This window comes from Anser anser (genome assembly GCF_964211835.1).
Source record: "Anser anser genome assembly, chromosome: Z".
Taxonomy (NCBI): Eukaryota; Metazoa; Chordata; class Aves; order Anseriformes; family Anatidae; genus Anser; species Anser anser.
This window is the reverse complement of record NC_139723.1, coordinates 69,433,510-69,455,207: the sequence shown is the minus strand read 5'-3', so window position 1 is coordinate 69,455,207 and position 21,698 is coordinate 69,433,510. Positions and strand designations below refer to the sequence as shown.

At 41.8% G+C, this 21,698-nt stretch overlaps 1 protein-coding gene across 1 annotated transcript; it reads right to left on the bottom strand.

The window, feature by feature from the left end:
- Positions 1-12,684: 12,684 nt before the first annotated feature.
- Positions 12,685-21,287, bottom strand: ESM1 (endothelial cell specific molecule 1). The gene is made up of 3 exons (XM_083818825.1): positions 20,612-21,287; positions 16,726-16,881; positions 12,685-14,542 (listed from the first exon to the last, which is right to left on the bottom strand). The coding sequence occupies exons 1-3, from the start codon at positions 20,910-20,912 to the stop codon at positions 14,442-14,444; spliced, it is 558 nt and encodes a 185-aa protein (XP_083674951.1). The 5' UTR covers positions 20,913-21,287; the 3' UTR covers positions 12,685-14,441.
- Between the last annotated feature and the right edge of the window lie 411 nt (positions 21,288-21,698).

Here is a 21,698-nt window from a genome sequence, read left to right as displayed (position 1 = left end):
TGTTGGGTGGAGGGGACATCTGGAGCACCTGAGTCCCATCCACTCCAGACAAGGCTCAGTATCACTAGATCAGGTCATCCATAGCTTTGTGCAGCCATGTGTAGACCTAGGACTAACACAGACAAACTGGACGCACCATTGACCTCTCTTAGTCCCTTGGTCTCCGTTGCATCTCTCTGTTCAGGGTGGTAAGTCCCACTCTGGTTCCTCTAAGTGTATGTGCTTTCCCTTCTTCTCATTTTGGCAGTTTTTCATCATTGCTGTTTTTTTTTTTTGTTGGTTTGTTTGTTTGTTTGTTTTTGCATTGTTCATCAAGTAAGTGTGATTTAGCTGTAAACTCAAGCATGCAGAGGTACCCAGAACACCACAGGCAGTGCAAATGGAGTGCTCTCTCTGCAAACATTTTCTCCAGGTTCTGAAATCAATGCTAGGAGGGTTCAGTCACAGTTATAAAGAATGGCAATTACCTTTTCCAGTGCATCCAAAGTGTGGGGTAAGAACAGCAGACCAGTCTTAGGTGGACTTGTGTGCTGACTTAAATCCCTAAATAAGATCTCAGTTTTACAGTTAAAAAATCTATTGTCTACCTGAAAGGGCAATTACACAGGTGGGATTTTAGATATGCAAATACCCATGGGTGACACGTGCATTCCCCTCATCTACTGTGTTGTTGGCAAAGAGAAAGGCTGAAGACAGTGTCCCTTAGTGTGCAGAACAGGTTGATTTGAAGATAATTGTGGGCTGAAGTTTGACCTGAGTCAAGCAAAGCAAAGCGTAAAGCCAAGAGTTACCGTCCTACTGAGCGAGGCTCTCAAAGCTGCCAGTAAATGTTTCCCAGCAGACATCAAGGTCGCATTGAGACACTGCTCAAACCCAACGCAGAAAAAGAAAAGTGGATATAAATTCACTCTGCTCCGTTTAAGGATTTCAGTGATCTCGGGACCCAAAAAAGTCTCTGTGAAACTCTGCCAGTTTGAATGCTTAAATGCAGTATTTCCAAGCAGCGTTAGTTTTAGCTGAGAAAGGAGAACACAGGTCTATTCCAGTCCAAGTGCTGAAGACATCTCAGCTGCGGTGATGTCCTCTGCTGACTTATTTAGCTAATGAGAGCTGAGCCATAACAATAGGAATATTGACACAGAAATGAGAGTGTTTGTGTGCAGACACTCTGTCCATTCATTCCAGAGATGTTCATGGTGCCCTACACTTGTGAGCTGCAAAGCACTCTCATCTTAAGGAGGGAAATGTCCAAATACTTTTTAAAGTTTCACATTTGAGTAAGGATTACAATATTACTTATATGCTTAAACCTAAACACACCAGTCAGAGATGGTCCCAATGGAGAACTGCACTCCCTGTCACTTAGGTCTACCACAGAGAGTCCATTTTTAAAACATAAAAACCCACTATCTCTTCTCTTGCAAAATATTTATTCTTGCTTTTCCTAAGCTTTGTTTTTCTCCAACATTTTTCAGATATTGGTGCCAATGTCATTTTACAATGATTCTGGCTCTGAGTACAATATTAAACTCTTCCTTTCCACAGAAAACAAACCAATGAAAAGAGAAACAGAAAATCCTTTATCTGTTGTCTTTTTTTTTTTTTTTCTTTTCAAAAGTAAATAGTTACCCATTGTTATTATAACCACAAATCACTCATGAATGTTACCAAAAACATTCTGGGAAAAATGAAGAACAATATAGATGCCACTAAAACAGACCTTAGTTTAAAATATATATATATAATCACAGTAATATGCATTGATTTTATTTATAGAACTTCCCTTTAAAGCACAAAGTACATATTTGCAGTTAGAGTGAATTATGTCATGATACAAGTATATATGTTTTTCATTATTTTTTCACTGAATTTCACATAAAATTCAGGAAGCCACTACTGAAAAAATGCCCAGCAGAATTCAAACCTGCAGTGTTCCCAGAACCCTTTGCTGCTGATTTCAAGGAAAAATACCAAACTGATAATTCATAATTTCAAGGTTGCATCGCTTGTTGATTCTTTGTTTGATGCTACCCACTGTCTTCCATTGCATTTTGGACTCTTGTGATGCTATCCAGCAAAAATCCAGTTTAAAGAGGAGATTTAAATCAGCATGAGCTAAGCGATACATTTCAGCAGAGGTTGTACAGTACAGTCCCAGGGAAGTTTGCACAGGTAAATAAATGATTTCATTCTTAATGACAAGAAGAGAGCAGAGCACTTGGTTCTTCCCCTTGGAAAACAGGCTTTGTTGGTGTTATAATTTAATCAAATTGCCACTCCACAGTGGGCTGGTGCGTCATGGTGACATTGGCTCTGAACCTGAAGAAAATTGCCAACAAAAGCCTTAATGGGTATGCAGTTATTCTGGAAAAAGCCTCCTGCCAGCAGAGCTTATTCCACTTTCAAACTGTTTTCAACTATGCCAGGAAAAGTACTCTCTTGCTCAGGTGAAGGGATGGTGCCAGTATTGCTGAAACAAAACACCTTCGAGGTGTAGATAGCCCTGTAGCATGCTCTCATTACTCGCCCATGGGGTGAGCCCTGGGGGAGGCATGCAGCCCAGCTGGTCCCCTGCCAAGATGTGCAGCGTGGATGTGGCTTAAAGCACATCACAGAAATACGGTCGTCCCTTGTGCCTACCCTGACCGCAGCCTGTTGGTGAAATCTTTTCTTGGTTTGGTTAGTCTGTTTTGTCTTAAGAGATGGCTTCAGGTGGACTTCAGAAGGACCCACTTGTCACGTCCCAGCCAGGCTGCTTGGATGGGTCGTCCTCCCCTCAACCCACATGCACAAGAGCACTGCTGTCTGCGCTCACATCACCCCACAGCAGTGCCCAGACACTGCAGAGGTGGCACCTCCAGCCCAGGAGCGGCCACGTGGGACTGTGGGTTTGTGGTACGTACAGGCAGTATGCTGCATCTTGGGGGTAACACCTCTGCAGCCCATGTAGCTACACCCAAAGCACTTCAGGAGGGCTGTGAATGAGGTGCAAGGGGGAAGCATGGGCACAGGTTTGGGAAGCATATTTGCTTGTTTTTATTTCTTCTCAGAAGATCAAGGATGGGTGGGTACTCAATGGAAGTCCGTTTTCTTCCAAACTTGGAAATACTCTGCAGGATTGGGGATTTTCCAAAATTCCAACTTGCAAGACACAAAGACAGTTCTTTTTGCAAAATGATGCCTCATTTTAACAAAATAAGTGGTAAATGAAAAACCTCAGGCACAAGAAGACTTGCTGTTTAGTTGGTAACACGTCTGAGTTCAAGCAAGGTGTCTGGCTTTTTTTTTTTTAATGTACTTTATTATTAATAGACTATTTCTCAAATATAACTTTTGACTGAATCATTTATTTCAAACAGGAGGACATCATGGGGCTGATGAAAACATTTGAAAGTGCTAAGTGTACGAATCAGAAAGAAAAATATTTACCTTTCATGAAGGCATGATGGCAATGAGAAGATTCTGGAGACATTTTCATCTGCTGCTTGGAAACTTGGCACCATGGCCAAGGGACTTGTTCTTGCAGTCTTTACTGCCTGATACAAAACTCCACTCGGCCTTCTGTAAGCACTCACGGGGGAAGCACTGCAGAAACAGACCCATTTGTTCTCAAGGAGAAAAATCCTAATGTGTTGGCTTCAGTTTTTTTAAAAAAATGACAATTTTCAACATCTGAAGGATTAGCAGGAGACCCGGGTCTGTTTCCAGCTCTCCCACATCTGATGGGTCAACCTGGCTATGATGCACCCGGATTTTGGGTCTCACTATCTTTCTTTTTAAACAGGAAAGGGAAATGTGGTTTAGAGATAAAGATGTAGTTATTATACAAGAGGTAGATATGGCTACAATTTTTTATTACCAGTGCAGGACATAGTCTTTTCATTATAGCGTTAAAAGCTTCTCGGCTTCAAACACTGGCTCAATATTTTTCTGTTTTTTTCTGTTTTCTTTACTGTGTGTTCCAGATCATGGAAGGAAACTTACCCTTATCAGGAAAAAATGGACAGAAATAGAATAAAAAGTAAACATTTTAAATTAAATTAAATTAAGGTAAATAATTTAAACTTGTGGTGTGGGAGAGGAAATAGATAATGAATTTTAGACTACGATGTCTTTCTGTTGTACAGAATTTGAGGTGAAGGAGACATGGTTTTTCTGCTGAAATTACTTTCTCTGCACCTTGGAAAAAACATCTCTGGTTATAAAAATATAAAAGATCTTTTTAGAACAAGAATTAGGAAAAAAAATCAGGCAGGAAGAAACAAATTAGCATAGTAGAGAGACTGAATTTACTTTAGCACAGCAAGAGGCAAGAAGAGAACACTGGATAGGACCCTGAAGAGCTCCTGCAATACAGACGACAGTAATATAACGTTATCCATATATGTGAACATACTGCTAGCCTGATTTTTCTTGTCTGCAACTCATGCTATTGAGTCATAGAGGGAATATCAGGAATATTGAATAAAGATTATGAGCTATAGGTGTGATAAATCCCCATGCATGTTAACTTCTTGAGTGTATGTATCCACACATTTGCATGCTCAGCTACTGGGGTTAATACGTGTGTGCTTTTCTCGGAGCAGCATGGGGTTTGAACAGCCCCGCACGGGACTGGGACTTCTTTGTACTTCACTCCATAAGCTCACAGGAAGACATGGTCTTTGTCCCAAAGCATTTTAATGTCTACGTAGAAACAATGGCATGAAACAAAAGGAGGGAAGCAGAGAGGGAAAGGGACAATGAGGTCTCGCAGTTACGTGAGTCAACTCCATGTACAATAGAACTGACCTGAATCATCTGAAAGGCTCCTCGGGTAAATAGCTTTACTGTCCTGGGATGTGTCCGGGCAGCTGTTGCTTTTACACAGCTTTGATGGTCTGTCTATTCAGTTTTTGTTCTGATGTGGAGGATGTTGTTTGCCTTGTAGAAGAAGGAGGCCTGGTTTTGAAGAGGGAAGTAGGACTTCCAGGTTTCCATGCCACTGCAATGGTTTGGGAAATAAAATGAAACATTGGCCATACAGTGGTGTATTTTACAGCATGTCTGAGGAATACAACAGGAACAGATATTGTTTTTATTATCTGTCCTTCTAGACTTTTCCACCTCTAAAGTCTCAGCAGGCTCAGAGATATATTTGGGCAGGGAGGGAGGATATACTGGACAGGGATATATTTTGGAGTAGAGAGGATCCTCCTGTGATTTAATTTATATTCCCCAAGAAATAAATAAAATTTAATTGCAGCTGACAATTAGCAAAATTCACTTATACCTTCTGTCTTATCTAAAAGCATATTTGTGTGAAGAAATGCTGGTCCCAAAATATCTATGTGAACAAGAATGCTTTCACATGAATCTTCCTGGAGAAACAGTTCTGTAAATGCACAAGCCTGCTAGAAGCAAACATCTGGCCAGAGCTGGAGAAAGCATTCGTGACTCTTTTGCAAACTTACTGAGCTGAAATAAATCAAACCAACATTATCCATGTCTTGCTTAGAGGTTCTTCATTAAAATTGCAAGGCTCTAAGGTACAGAGTAACTACACATCCTCCACTGTAATCAAGTCCCCCCATGCCAAACCATAGAAACCAGAAGTCAGACTAATACGCATCCTTCTTATTATTAGAGTATTGGAGGTTTGCCTCACAAATGTTCTGCAAGCACTTCATGGAAGAGGATAATCCAACATAAAGGTCACCTGCAATTGCTGTCTGGTGGGAGACCTTGCTCTGGCACAGGGTACCAGTGGAGTCATGAGTGGGACAGCTGGCCTCCTTCTTCCTCGGTTTGCCATCTGCAATCTGTAGTGCCTTCCTGTCTATGACAGCAGCAATGGGGAACACTCTAACAGCGGTGAGATGCTCATGAAATGTTAAAGGAAGCACCATAACGTGATGAAAGGTTTTTATTATCCATCGGGCTCCCTGTAGTAGTTTTCACATGTAAAATGTTCTTGTCTGGTCAGCACAGCCTCATCTGAGTTTCTTTATAAATCACTTCGGTGCTTTTTAGAGCGCAAGAGCTACAGGTAGCTCATTTGCTATTTCTCTGTATGTGAGCGCTGCCAGATGAACTCTAAACGCTTCTGTCTCCTTCCTTATTAAGGATGCTATTTATAGACCCTTTGGCTGCATTCCACCTGAGGATCAGATTGTTTACATAGAGTGAGGATATATTGTGTTTTTCTAAATAGAGAGCACATTTTTTGATTCATAAAAAAAATTATTTTCCCTGCACAACATAATGGACAGATCGTACTTCTCACTCCTGGCTGAAAATCCAAGGAGTTCCAGAAAAAAAATGGGATAGTAAGGATATTCAAAAGCATGCAGGAAAATAAAGAATATCCAAGTAATAAACACAAATAAATACACATAAATGCAAGTAAAGGGCATTTATCTCAATCAAATGTTTAACACAGGTTTATGATTGCATTTCTTGCAGCAGGTCTTCTCTGCTACTAACAATATATGAAGTTCTGGACAGTTTCATCTTCCTCAGGCTGTGCTACTGATCCCATTATTTCTCTTTCAGCAATTTTGCTATTTTCTTTTTTGGATGCAGGATGGAGTCAAAGGATTTGGAAACCTACAAACCCAAATGGAAAAGGAAGATGATAGATGCTGTACAAAGTAAAATGTCAGTTTATGTGGATATATCACTTATTATATCTATTTTTTTTCTTCCACCAAATTCACCATGTATTACAAAATTAATCATGTCTTGGTAGAGCAAGAGTCCCCGTATGTGCCATGATATGCTTATCTCCTCTCTACATTGTTTTTCAGTTCTTCAGCTTCTCCTAACATCATGGGGGAAAATATTACAAAGGTAAGAGCTATTCTCTCAATCCCAGTGTTTAAAAACATAACTTTTTTTTTTTTTTTTAAATGAGACATTTTAGTACTAAGGTATTGCAGCAGTTTCCAGGATAGTAACACATGGAGCGGGCATAAACTCTCACATGTTGAACCAGGTAATACATATATATCAGCCAAGAGAGATGTTTTTGACATATCAATTTGATCCTAGGGAATTAAGTGTCCTAAGAAGGAATACTTATCCAGTATATCACAAGAAAGGCCAGTGTGTGGCCATTGAGCCAGTTATAGGCTCACGCTCATGTGGAGAATTAGGTTTATTGTCTTCTTGCCTCACATTAATTCCAGCCACTGCTGTGTCACTTTGCTGCGGCCTGCCCCTGAAATGCAGCCTTTTAGCTGCCTTAAAGCCTGGACTTTTCTTTCTATTACTGCAAAGTTAAGAGCCTAAGGAAAAGAAAGAAAAGTTTAAAAATAAAAAATAGAAAGGAAGTTTAAACTGAAGTGGCTAGAAAGGGAGTTTCAGTACCCACCCCCCTGCAAAGGCACCCACAAAGCCGCGTGGTGGGTTCTGCCTAGCCGGGTGGCAAGGGGGAACAGGCCGGCTGCAGGCCCCACAGTTGTGTTTGCTGATGTGCTGTGGGCAGCTGGGAGGCTTACTGGGATCACGTCAAAGAATGAACACTGTGGGGCTGGGGGTTACGGTTGGATGGTGCCTCTTTCCCAGATAAATCACTTATGATACCAGAAAAACAAGGGTTTCCAGGAAGCCATCCTGCCTCGGACTAAAACTTGTGAGAAGCTGCAGGTGGGCCACCAGTTCATGAAGTGACCAGGCCGAGGGCTGCCCAGCCTCTCCGCTCACAGCCAAGTCTTTCAGGGCTGTTTTGGGGCACAGCACAAGCATCTCTGCCACCTCCACTGGTAGGTGCCACGCAGGATGGTTCCTTACCTTCTCGGGTATGTTTTTACCTGGTCACTGGAGAGACTGACCAGCGTACTGGAGAGGTCCTGGGAAAAAGAATGGCACTCTATTTCTGGTCTGGACCCATAGGTCTCATTTTTAGTCGTTAATTTTCTCAATTACTGAACAGTAAGCCAGCAATATATTTACTACCTCTTACCGTTTTTTTTCGCCCCGATGTGTAAAGACACAGATAAGTACGCTGCAATGCAATATAATACTTTATATTACAGCCTGTACAATAGGATGTTGCAGACACCATTACAGTACAAACAATATACCTTTTTAGAGTGATATCTGAAATTCACAGAGGAATAAAAAAGCCTATATCCCATCCACAATTCAAATAATACATCAAAAATATATTTCCAGCATAGACCAACTTTTAATGACAAACAGCTGTATCGGCTTCAACTGTGCAAAACATCTTTAATGCACTTTCAAGTTCAATTTCCTTTTACAAATACATTCACGCAAGTGTTGTGAGACATATCACTACCTAATCACCAGAGTGTGATTAACAGTATAAATTTGCCTCTGTGATCTACTGGGACATATGCATTAGTGCAAACACACCAAAGTATATGTTTTAAAGGAAAATGTATTTATTATCACCTCTGTACATGCTTGATATCTATTTAAATGGACTGTCAGGTCACAGCAGTGTTTTGAAGGTATTTCCTGACACCTGCAGAGTTGGTAAATATTTCCTGTTTTTGTTGTGTCTGTTGAAAATAGGAATTTTACAAGTTGGAACAGACAACTTGACAGGCACCATGATCCCCAGTCTGGCAGGTCTTAATGTGGTTTCCATTGGGGTTTGTGACTGTTCAAGGGCTGGACAATCCTGGATTATCCTTGGGCTGACAAAACAGCATGTTCTTGCTTTCTTGCTCTCCCAAAATAGGCACCAGTGCTACTCAAGCATAGTCATTTGTGTATCTATGTTCTGGGCAGCCACCAATGATGCAAAACCCAGCTGCGTGGCTTAATTTTCGCAGAATGGGTGAGTATAGCAATTATATAGGTGATAATACAGCAAGATCTCTGAAAGCTGAAGCATTCTTTCCTGTCTCTCAAGCAGCACCATGTGCATTTGTGGGTTAGGCAAGATGCTCCGTGTAAACAAACAAACCTGTGTTTGGATGAAGAACAAGGCAGAGATTTCCTTAACTTTATTAGTATGCTGTGCTCCTGATCCTCCCTGATCCCCTCCCATCCACCACACTCCCAAAGCAGTCGCAGTTCAGACTGGCTCTTTCTCGCTTTTGAAAGCTATCAAGTAAATACTCAACTGAAATTCAGAGCAACAGTTAATTGTGCGTAAGCTGATCTTCACTGTTCTAATGAGACTCATTTGATTTTTTCATGAAACAACATAATTCACACAGTCCTTCTGCTCTGAGCAAACGCCAGGCATACAAAAGTGTTATTTGATAAATTAGGACAGCCAAAATCATATGAACATTACTTGAAAAAAATCTTTCTTCCTCACAAGAGAAACATCTATTTTTGAAGAACAAATAATGGATTGGAATGCCATTGAAATCCAAACACAATATTAGTATGTTCCTGAAAAAAAAAAAGGTACAATACTGAGGGAGAATGCACAAGAGCCCTTGCAGCTGTGTCACACTTTCCTGTTTGTTATTTTTAGTTTTCTATTCCCGCTTTTTATTTTGGGCTTTGCTTTGCTTCCTATGCAGCTTCCCTTTAACTCCTGTATAGTTCTTTCTTACATATTTCAGGCACATGGCTTTTTTTTTTCTCTCTTTTTTTTTTTTCCTCTCTTTATTTATTTATTTATTTATTTCAAAGGAAACCCAGGCAGTACTGTCCAGTTTCAGGAACTTATGTTTCTTCTGGCAGTGGTTGAGTTCTTGGTTTTCTGAAGGCATTTAGGAAATTTACATTGCTATTTTTCAGCTTTGAACATGATAAGGCTTTATAAGAATAAGAAAAACATCAGCTCACAAGGAGAATGCAAGTCCGCACTTTGGTATGTCCTGGTCCACTTTGCACCTGGGAAACTGATGGTGTCTGGACCAACATTACAGTTCCAGGACAGCATTTAACGAAAAAAAAGGAACAAAAATGGTTCTGGTTTTAAAACACTGTATTATGATTATTTTTTTTTCCTTTCTTATTTATATATTGAAGTATTTGCAATCTTGTACAGACATACAGCTTGTCTTAGAACAGGAGATGTTATCACTCCTAAAAACTGTACTACAAATATCCTATTTCTGACTATTTTGCTTTCAGGCCAGGACCTATCCACACAGAATTTGTTAAGAACATCAGTTGAGGTCTAAAAAAGATATTTGGGGGGTGGTGGGTGGGGAAAAGACTTTATTTCCTCCACAATAAACTTAATTGCAGGGGAAGGCTTGCAAGTGTGCACAAATAGACTCAGAAATCTGTAGTCACTTGTTTCGTCCAAAAGGTGTTAAAAAACAAAAACAAAAACTGGAAGATTTTGAAACTGGTATCATGATTTCTAGGACTTGGCTCCCAACAGAAACTGAAAGCTTGGGGCTGGCAATATTGATGCTGTCCAACAGTAACTATGAAATCGGAATACATAGCAAAGAAGTGAAGGTATCTGCTTCCCTCCTGAACCTTTCTTCCCCTTACTTTAAAAAGCTTTTATTGATTGCCAGGGTGGACTCACACTAAGCAGAAGGTGAGATTGGGCTTGGTCAACGCATAAGGGCAAATAATGGGACACCAGAAACCTGAAAATTTCACACAGTAAGTGCATGGTAGGTGGTCTCCGTTCTGGTATTAGTTAAAGCAGAGCCATCTTTCAACACTGCTGCTAACTTCAGTGAACAGTATAACATAGGAGAGAGTTAAAATGGTCGTACTAGGACAGGCTGAAGATCCTTCTAGCCCCATATCCTCTTCATAATGGCGCTTAGCTCTCTCACATCCAGCCAGACTGCCGTTCTTTTTCCCAGCAGGTAGGGAACCATCCTGCGTGGCACCTACCAGTGGAGGTGGCAGGGATGCTTGTGCTGTGCCCCAAAACAGCCCTGAAAGACTTGGCTGTGAGCAGAGAGGCTGGGCAGCCCTCGGCCTGGTCACTTCATGAACTGGTGGCCCACCTGCAACTTCACACAAGTTTTAGTCCAGCATGACTGGTACTTTTTATGATACTTACATATCATAAGCCAGTGTTGCACAATACAGTAAATGACAACCATAAATCAGCCCCAAGAAGTGATAAACAGCATGACAGGGAGTGTGGACAGCCAGTAAGGTCTTACCTAAGAACTCTGAGAACAAGTACAACTCAGAGAGCAAAACCTCAGCATTGTGACCAGCAACTATTAAATTAATATAACGCTTAGAACAAATTAGTTCTAACATGCTGTGATCAGACCTGTCATTATCTCAACCCTTCAAGCCCCAGACTGGGCACAAAAAGGACTGTTGTGGTTTAACCCAGCAGGCAGCTGAGCATGACACAGCTGTTCACTCACCTCCTCCTACAGCGGGATGGGATAGAGAAGTGGGGGAAAAAAGGGTAAAAACTCATAGGTTGAGATAAAGGCAGTTTAATAGGACAGAAAAGGAAGCGATGATAATAATAATAATAATAACAACAACAACAACAATAATAATGATAATTCCAGAATACACAAAGCAAGTGGTGCACAATGTAATTGTTCAATTGACCAATGCCCAGACATATCCCAAGGAAGAGCACACCTTGGCCAGCTCCCCCCAGTTTATTGTTCAGCACAGCACCACACGGTGTGGGACACCCCTTTGGCCAGCCCGGGCCAGCTGTCCTGGCTGTGTCCCCTCCCAGCTCCTGGGGCACCCCCAGCCTCGTCGCTGGCAGGGCAGCACAAGGAGCTGAAACGTCCTGGGCTCTGTGCAAGCACTGCTCTGCAACAGCTAACACATCTGTGTGTTATTAGAGTTATTCTCATCGTGAATCCAAAGCACAGCACCCACTGCTTACTAAGAAAATTAACTCTATCCCAGCTGAAACCAGGACACTACCTAATTTGAGGCTTGTGAAGGAAGGGAAGGTCAGCTAAAAAGAGAATGCCTGAAACACACAGGGTTAGGTGAAGAAAGGGAAAATGTGTAAGAAAATCCACATGTGCAAAGACAGGGGAGTGTGCAGTGGGAAACCAGGATAGACAAGAAAAGAAAGGTCAGAAGATGAAAGGGTGGAAAATAAAGAGGCAGGCTAAGAGCCCTTGGTCCCATGATCATCATTTCATCATTTGCATCATTTCTTCTACGACATTAATTTCACTGCCACTAGTACTAACAGGTAGAAGTTTCAAATGATAACGGGTACAATTTTTTTCCATTATAATTTCATGTTGGAAGCTATTGTGTGTGGAGCAATCTCTCACAAGAGCAGCTGAGGAAATATAAAAGCATTTTATAAATTGCATGGAAAATAAAAGAAAGCATCCCAAACCAGTTTGCAGATGTCCCCCTCTTTCTCCTTTCATCATTTATTTGCCACGTGTGAATCTATAGGTTACACCCATATGGTAAATCGAACAGTGCCAAGGAATCACAGCTGCTGGTCCCTGGCATGGCAGTGGCCTGACCAGCAAGAGGGCTCCCAGACCTTTCCTGTGCTAGGCCAGGGAGGGACCATCCCCAGTGGGCAACCTGGGCCCAGATGCCTTGTGTTGGAGGTGGAGGTGGTTGAAAGTGACACAAGCCATCCTGGACACAAGCCGTTCCCTGCCACTCAGCTTCAGCAAAGAATGGTCCCCAGCAAATTCACCCAAGTAGATGCAGGCAGTGTAAAATCACTTCTATGGATTCGGGAGCAAAACTGTGCTGAGCCTGCGTGCGTAGTGGCTCTGCCATCACCGATCTTACTCTGTCACTAATGGATAGACGCAACAGTGATGCTTTCAGTCTTTTTTTTTTTATTGAACAATAATAACATATACTTTTAAAAATCAACCAGCTTATTAGATTTACATTCAAGAACTCATAATGTCATTTATGACACCTGCAAAATAGTAATAATGTATGCAAATATTTACTACATTCTTTAAATAATTCTCTTCAGTCTGCTGAAGGAACATAGTTTTGATCCTGCTCTCACTGAAATTGAGAAAAGATTACTTTTTATATCAATAGATGAGAAGCAATATCTTTGCTGTAAATATCCCCAGATAATATTATGCTCTCTCTACAGGTTAAAATGTGTTATATGCTAGTTCAAGACTGATATTTATGTTTCTTAGAGTGTCATGGCAAGAGGACCCGTGTTGCTCTACTGATGTCTGGATGTTTGCTGCTGTCATTGTCCGTTAGTTCTGACACGGCGCGGCTCAGTGCTTCCCTCCCAGGTGAGCGCACACTGCTTTCACTGAAGCTGGCTTTGGATCAGGGTTTGGACTCTTGAAAGTCTTCGAAATTTCCTGTTCATAGTTTTAAGGTAGGTTTTGAGATTCTGCACCAAACCTTGCCTGTGGTACTGCGTGCTCCTTCTCTCACTGAGGTCACTGTCAAAGCTCACGTTGCTTTCAGAGGAAATAATTCAATTCAAACTGCATTTCCAATGAGAGTGCTCTGCCTTAGGAGGCAGTTCATGCAATCCAGGGTCACTCAGATATAGCTGCATTCATGTCCATTGTCTGAGGATCCGGTTGTTTCTAAATGTATTAGAAAACCCATCAAAGTGTGGGTTATTATGTTGCAAATTCATAATCCAGTTTGGGCTGAATGATGGACTGCCAGTTTCTACAGCACTCTAAAGTAGATAAATTATGGGGCAGGAGCCAGTGATGAGGATGGAAAGTACAAAGACCCACTTGCTGATGTCTGGCCTTGGTCCCACTCTTCCCCAAGGAATGCAAGCATTGCCTTAATGGCACCAAAATAGCTGCTTCATAGAAACATATACATTTAAATAATGCTAAACAGCTATTTTTTTTTCAGGTCCTCCTCTACAAATCTGTATAATTTACTGAGCATCTGTTTCTCTGTACAGAATTTAACTTCAGAAATCTACCTTAATGCAATATATGACTGCAGTATCTCAGCTAAGTTTTTCATAAGATTTAAACTTAAATGTTGTGTGTTTTCTTCCTGAAGAAAGGTGTATTTATCTCCAAGGGATTGTCACCAAATTAAAAAATAAAATAAAATAAAATGATGGGTGACTAACATTGGCTTATTTCATTCACACCTTTGCACTCCTACATTGTTATTTATTATTCTTGTCAGTGTGACTCAGGAGGGGCATTGCTTTCTATCCTGGCATTTGTTGATGTGCATTTCTTTTGCAGTGGTTTCACGCACCCAAACTGTCCACTGAATTCAGTGAGAGCTTTCCTGGCCTGAGGCTGCAAGAATCAGCCTTTGACTTTATTTAAATGAATTGTGTTGTGGTTTTTTTCAATATTACTATACATTCAGCAATCCACAATATGTTTCTCTGTTCAAATACTTATCAAAACAAATATCAAAAGTCATATACACTGTACAGTCTATTTTTAAGTAAACATTTTTCTCATGAAAAACAGAATCACAAGTGCCCTTCAGAGGTTACATTTTCATATGATATAGATCTACTTTGTTCTTAAGGTGTGTTGTTGCATATTCAATAATCTGTGAGAAATGCATTCACTTGACAGTCTTATTAGTGTCAGTAAATATCAGCGAGGATTTAGCCATTTCATTACCGGAGACCGAATTGCTTTCTCCTTAACAAATTCCTCTTTTACAGAATTGCCATCCCCTGATGCCATGTCATTCTCTGAAAATATAATAAAAAAATAAATAGTAAATTTCATGATAATGAGAAAAATAGAATATTTTCCTGCAGCAATGTTTCTGTCTTGGGGAACACCTAGAAAAAGGTCAGTTGACAACTCTTCTTGCAGGAATCAAGCTGAATGTCTCTAGTTATCCAGTCACGAAATTTCTGCTAAATTATGGCATAAGTCAGATGTGTTTTCTAATCGTTTAAGCATAAGGCAGGTGACCTGAGTTCAGTTTCCAGTTCTCACTGTAGCACTCACATGTGACGTGGGACCAAACCACACACCCTCACAGGGATAGCTACAGCAGTAAATTAAAGATGCCTGCAGCTATTCTCTGGCTGAGGCCAGCTGGCATACAATAGCTTGATCCATGCCATTAAGCTCTCTTGTGCTCCAAAAAAAATAAAAATAAAAAAGTAAAAGATATCCCATTTGTCTACTGGAAGTGGTTCCTGGCTCACGCTAATTCCTGAGCTGCGGCGGAGGCTGCTTGGCAGGGCTGGGTGGCCTGGGGCAAAGCACGCCAGCTGCTGTCCTACTGTTTGACAAAGAAGGTGATCACATTGCAATACACAGGAACACACTTTGGCACCCTTTAATTCACTGGAGTACATGTAGCTATAATGCCTTTATAAAATATACGGGCCAGAAACTCATACAGTTACAATACAGAAGCATTCACAGCTGTTTTAATTAGCTGAGAATCTGTTCTAGATTAGAGTTGACTCTGAAGACCACAAACAAATCAAATCTTGCATGACCATTCCATGAACTACTGCACACAGAGGTCCTGGTCCAGTGATGAACTTCTGAGGGACAGATTTCAGCGTGAAATCTTTGCATGGGTGAAAAAGTTCCATTTGTTTCCATGGGGTCAGGATTTCATCCTGGCTGCCATCAGGCAATGTGGTAAACACTGAGCGTGCAGAAGGCCTGGGACAAAACTCGAGGAAGAGGAAAGGGGTGGAAGCACCAAGGAAAACAGGCTACCTGGGAAGATCTGGAATATAGACTAGGCACAGAAAAAAAGCAATGCAGGAATGATTTTCATGATATCTTAGCACCTAATAATAAAGGCAAAAGAACACAATCACAGAGGAAAATCAGGAAGGATCAGGACTGATCCATCTTGCAAAGTGTTTTTCAAAAATCCTTTTAAATGTAGTAGGAGCATAAGCTCAAGCAGTTTGTTTCCATCTAAGCTTTTCTAGCTAGAGAGTGAGAGAAAGATAACAAGTATCAAGGAAACAAACTCTAGATACTTTAATATAACAGGAGAAAATCAAAACAAGACAAACAAACTGCAGCAGGAGGAGAAATAAAATTCAAAACCTTTGGGGTGAAATTTTAAAGAAACCAGTAGTTCTAGGATTAAGTCTCTGATATTTAAAATGCTTGTATTTCTATTCATTTTGGTTTGTGTTTAAATTTAGGGCAAATATAATTTGGTTAGATATACCTCAGTATCATCGAGATAAAGAGTCAAAAGAGGAAGAAAAACTAATCCCAGCTATAAAAAAAATCAGTGATCACTTCCTCCTGCCTCAAAATATTCCAGCTTTTCACATCTTTTTTTTTAAAAAAACAAAAAAAAAAAAAAAACACTTGAAAAATCTGTTACAGGCTTCACAAACGGTCTTAAACATAATAATTTATTCCAAAGATATTGGAATAATTAAACTAAGGCATTTCAAAACAGCTCATTGACATCTGAAAATGCAGAAAACTCTGTCTTCATGAGAAAAAGATATTATTTTTTCTGTATATAGCTGACAGTGGTAATGTAATCTAGTGAAATCGTATTTGGATTTCATCTGAACTGGCTAATGCAAGTCCTAGCGTATCCTCCCATTGCACAGGTGGCATCACACTGCTAGTGCATTCAACAGCTGCAAAGTATTTTGCCCATGTTAGGAGTTCAAAATGCTTTTACCATGTTTTACAGCTCACATAAATCCTTGCCTTATGTTAAGAGAGCTACCAACAAGGAAAAAAGAAAAAAAAAAAAAAGAAAAAGAAAAAAAGAAAAAGAAAAAAAGAAAGAAAAAAACTATGTAGCTTGTGTTGTTAGCTGTTTGCACAGCTCCACCAAAGTACACACCATTCATGCACAGTGTGCTAGTTGATCACGTACAAGGCAATTTATGCTAAAATCACCGGCTCCACCAAGTCTTACCTGTGTGTGAAATTATTTTTCGTCGATTTGGAGGCTTTGAAGCAGACAGTTGAAAAAACGGGAACTTCAAGCACTTCCCAGTTACTCTGTCACAGATGCCAGACGGGCAATTGCATGTTTTCCTGCACTCCATGCCATAGGTACCGTAGGGACACTCTGAAAATAAAATTAAAAAAAAAAAAAAAAGTCATAAGGTCGTATAGCACTGCAGTGATCCAAGTCAGCACTCTGAATAGCTGTCCTGCATATAACAGCTGGCCTGAAACTCCTGTAGTATTAAATTGCAAATATAAAGCAATATGCATATGCGAACATGCAATCACGGAGGATGTCATTAAAGGATTAGCATTGCATTTAGAGGAAAAGAACACTTCCGAAAGTTTCTGAGCCCGCTGCTTGGGCACGACATTACCTGACCTGGGGGACCCGCAGGACTCGGAGCTGCCAGCGCCGAGGCTGCCTGCAGCAGGAACACGGCACCAGCTGGGAGATGGCCGCCAGCGTGACCTCGAGGAGCTCTCCAGGGTGGCAGTGCATCCTCCTGTCCCCAAACCCCGGTGAGATGAGGAATGCTCCCAGAGATGTGCACACCCGTGTGAAAAGACTTCTCAAACAGCAAAGGTCTGCCTTCCGCTAGCCAACCGCAGTGAGCTCTCACACATCTCCAGCCTAGAGAGTGAATGTGCTCGAAAAGGATCACGGCACTAAAAGGTCTGCCTGCTGATATACTGCATCTGGCCATATACTGCCCCGTTTCTGATCCCCCATCCCTGAGCAAGCTGGCAGAGAAGCACCAGAAGGCAGAATGTCAGGTCGGAAAATAAAGTTACTTGGCAAAGATTAAATCGGGTTTGCCCCATCCCATGACCGATACGGATTGCTTGATAGGGGATGCTTTGCCCTTGCTAGATTGTGTAACTCTCCAGAGTGTTTAGGTTTGCTATCACAGACCTTGTCATTCTCTCTTTTTCTGTTTTCATCTCTTTTACTGTTTGTACATTTCCAGGACCCAAGCTTAAATGATGGAGACAAGGAAAATCCACCTCCAACGTTCCCTTTCCAAACCCCCCAAGAACAGATCATTCCAAGTGATGTTTGGGGTGTACAAGGGGAAGGATCTGTATGCTCAAGCTATCCTTCCCAACCCAGGGTGCGTGGTCACCCTAAATGACAAGTCCCAGAGAGTTTCCCTTTCAAGTCCTAAAAGCAGATGAATTCTGTGTTGGACCAAGGATCCATCTAGCCCATGCTGCCACAAAATACTTCAGAAAGACAATGGTCATAGCACATATGATACCTCCCTGTCATGATTTAGCACATGTGACACCTCTCTGTCATGTCCTCCTTTTCTCCCCCATTTCAAGCTCTGGGAATTCCCAAGCCAGACATGGTTTCTTTGCATTTAACATCCCACAACAAGGTTATCCTTCTCTGTCCAGTCTCCTCTTGAACCAATGCAAATATTTAGTTTTGCTATACAGCCTAGACTATCTGGAAAATCAGGCTAAAGCCCCAAAATGAAGCCAGCATTTGACAGTTCTCTGCATGCCCAATGGGTATGCATTTGTAAAGGAAAAGCACTTTAAAATAACCATCTCCCTCCTGAGCTCACTGAGCTTTGCCACCCTCCCCTTCCCAAGCGAGGATGCTCTCTGATCTGCAGTTTGTCCACATAAAACAAAACCCAGATCCTGACAAAACAAAACAGTCTGGTTGTGCAGAGTCCTCCCTGAAGGACAAGCAGCGAGGGCTGAGAGCACGCACCCTACGGGGCGTTAATCTGCGTGCTGCGGCTGCTCAGCCACCCAGCTCAGCGATGCGCGATGCAAAGCTGGGCACGACACAGTGGAAACAAGACTGAGCCCACAGCGCTTGGCTCCATGTGTAGTAATCCTAGCGTCGATGATGCTCGTCAGGTCTGATGGGATAGAGAGATCTGAGCCAATTCTGCCATTCAAAGGTTATGTTCAGCAGGAGCCTGCTCCTACATAAATTAGCAAGTAGCCTACAGTGGTTTAAGGGAAACAAGAGCAGATTCTCACTGTGACAGAAATATCCCTAATTAAGAGCCTATTTACAAACGGAAGTGCAGAGCACCTTTCTTGCTTAGTCTGTTTTGGACAATAATAACATTGCTACTGATAAGAGTACGATACACTCTTATAACACTTTTTAGATAAGAACCACCAAAATATTAATTAATACTCAGAAAACTGCTCTGACACACATGGTGCATATTCTACCCATTCTAGAATTAAGAAATTGAAGAAAAGAGAACTCAGGTTATTTGTCTACAACTTCAAAGTAAATCAGTCACATGCCATTAAAGAGAATCCAATCACCCTGGCTACATGAATTATTACAAGCATGGAAGTTATTATGAGTGAGTGATCTACTATCATGGTTATAAATGCATACCTAAAATAATAATACTTGGTCTGATGAAGTTCACATAGGTACAGAAAGAGATCGTACTATCTCAGAGCTGAGATGAAAAAGAAGAAGAATTAGAAATGAGATATATATCTAGTATTATATATCTATAATATCTAGTGCAAATCTGTATATGTGGAATACAAGCCTTAAATACCAGCTTAAAACTCAAAGTTTAGCTATGGCTTTATTGAAATCAATTAGAGTTTTTTCATTGACTCATTGGGAGAAAGGATTTTACATTTTCTACAGAGCTTCCAAGACTCAGCTACAGAGATTCAGATCTCATGTCCCTCAATGTTGCTTTTTTAAGCTTTCTATTGAAAATACATTTATATGAGGATATTGAAAAGTACAGAATAGTTCAAAAAACTGTTAAAAGAACTAGAGATGGTGCCTTGCACTGCAGCATTTTTAATAAACTGAAGATCAGTCAGCTATCTCTGGAAAATAATATTTTGATGGGTGCACCAAAGTTACGATCTTTATGCGTAAATTCTAACCTTTAGAGACAAGAGGAGTGTTTTCAATTTCACCCTCAAACATGCACGTTAATACATTTTAACACACCAGCGTAAATAAATGTGCGTTCTATGCAAGTCATCCTGAATGATTTTTGCAGCATCTGGTCCTAAGTCGTGCCTTTAACTGAGACTATTAATACTCCTAACATTTAACTGCCAAAACATCTCTGTGTTTAAGGAAGTTATTCAGAGGCATATCTGTATCTGCTTACTGAAGTGGTACATGAACACAGGAAAACTCACTGCTTCCATGCTTTGCAAAGAGTTATTTTTAATTACTTACTTTAAAAGCTTTCCTCCTACCTCTCAGCAGCTTGATACCCCCTCTCCTTTAGAAGATTCTCCTTTTTGCACAGAACAACAATAGCTCTTAACTGAAAAATGCCGTCCTGATGAAAGACATCAGCATGCAGCCTACCTGGCGTCAGCTGGGAGCAGTGGCTGCCTGCCCCTCTCCCCTCCAGCTCCTGCTCTTTATCCCTGCCCGTCACGCAGGAGGGTCTCTGCCTCCCCTGACCACATCCCCGGAGCAGCTGGGTACCTCAAAGGCGGGAGTGAATTAGACACGACAACGTCCCGTGGCAAGGTTGGACGTGCAAGATTAAGGTCTTTGCAAGTTACGCAAAGGCACCCAGCCGCTCAGCAGAAGGGTCAGGACTAGCACCTGGGTCTCCAAAGTCCCCGTCACAAACCTTATCTCCGTGCACACCCCATCCAGATTTCCTCACAGGTGTCCCCAGGTCTAAACAACACTCTCCCATCAACAAGGCTGTTCCTTCCTACACGTAACACCTGTTAATACCAGCAGGTATTTTTCACTTTCTTCTTGGCTAAGGGCCCGCTTCAGACCTTCCAAGCAGGAGGCAAGTCCTACGGGTAGGCTGCTGCCAAACTGCCGCAGCGGGTGCATGCAAAGTGAAGGTCGTTACCTTTGCAGATACCAAATTCATCACCAAAGTCATCCTCCTCAGTGTAAAACTGGCACTTCAGCCCAGGGCCACACTTGACACCATCCATACCGGAGACGGTGCGGTAGCAAGTCTCCCCCAGAGCAGCCGCGCACACCCTGCAGCAGCCGCAGTCATCCAGCACCGTCCGCTTACAGCGCAAGGTGCTTTTGCACGCATTGCTCTCACAGGGCTCGGGGCAATCTACTGCGTATTTCGCACTCCAAGCGGTTCCAGCGTGCATGGGTGTCAGCAGGAGTGTGAGCAGCAGGAAGACCTTCATGTCTTGCAGGGGTCAATGCTCGGTCCCAAAGAGCAGGTTTTACTGTTCAGCCCGGTGCCTGGTGCTGAGGGAAGCAGCAGTACAGAATCCAAAGCGGTAGCTGCACACATCAGCCTACAAGTTTATGAGCTTTATACAGCGTGTTGCCCACATGCTGCACCGTCGTCAGCTTCCTCAATCCGGCAGCGCTGCTCCTGCCAGCCTCCCCTGTTTCAGTTTATGAAATCCAGGATGAAGGTTGGATTAGCACTCTGCTGCCATCCAGGAATTGAAAAGCCTGAGCTGATGTAATCTGTTATGTTTAGTTGGTTGTTTTGCATGAGGACTGAAAACTCTCTCACATCCGTCTCAAATGCTCAAGGACGTCTGCCAAAAGGAAAGAAAAAAACCCACACACAACCAAAAAAAAAAAAAAAAGAGAGACAAGTAGGTTGCATACCTTCCTTCAGGACAGGGATGGCTCTGAGGCGGGTGCTGCTGACAGCACCGCTCTGCCCTGCACACACAGCTCCCGTGGCCAGAGGAAAATCACACCGACTCGCCTCCCGGCTGAAAGGATAATTTTGAAAAGAGCAAACCTTCGCTTTCCCCTCCGAGGGGAGGTGGGCAGTTGCTGCAAAGCGCAAAGTGAGATCATGCCATTTAATGTCTGAGTTCAGATATTTCAGCAGTGTTTTTCCTGCCTGCTCTGATATGGTACTTTTTAATAAGTATTTAGATGGGGATGTATTAAACATTTCACTCAGAGGTTATTGCTAGAAACAGGTCAGACAGAAACCAGGATTT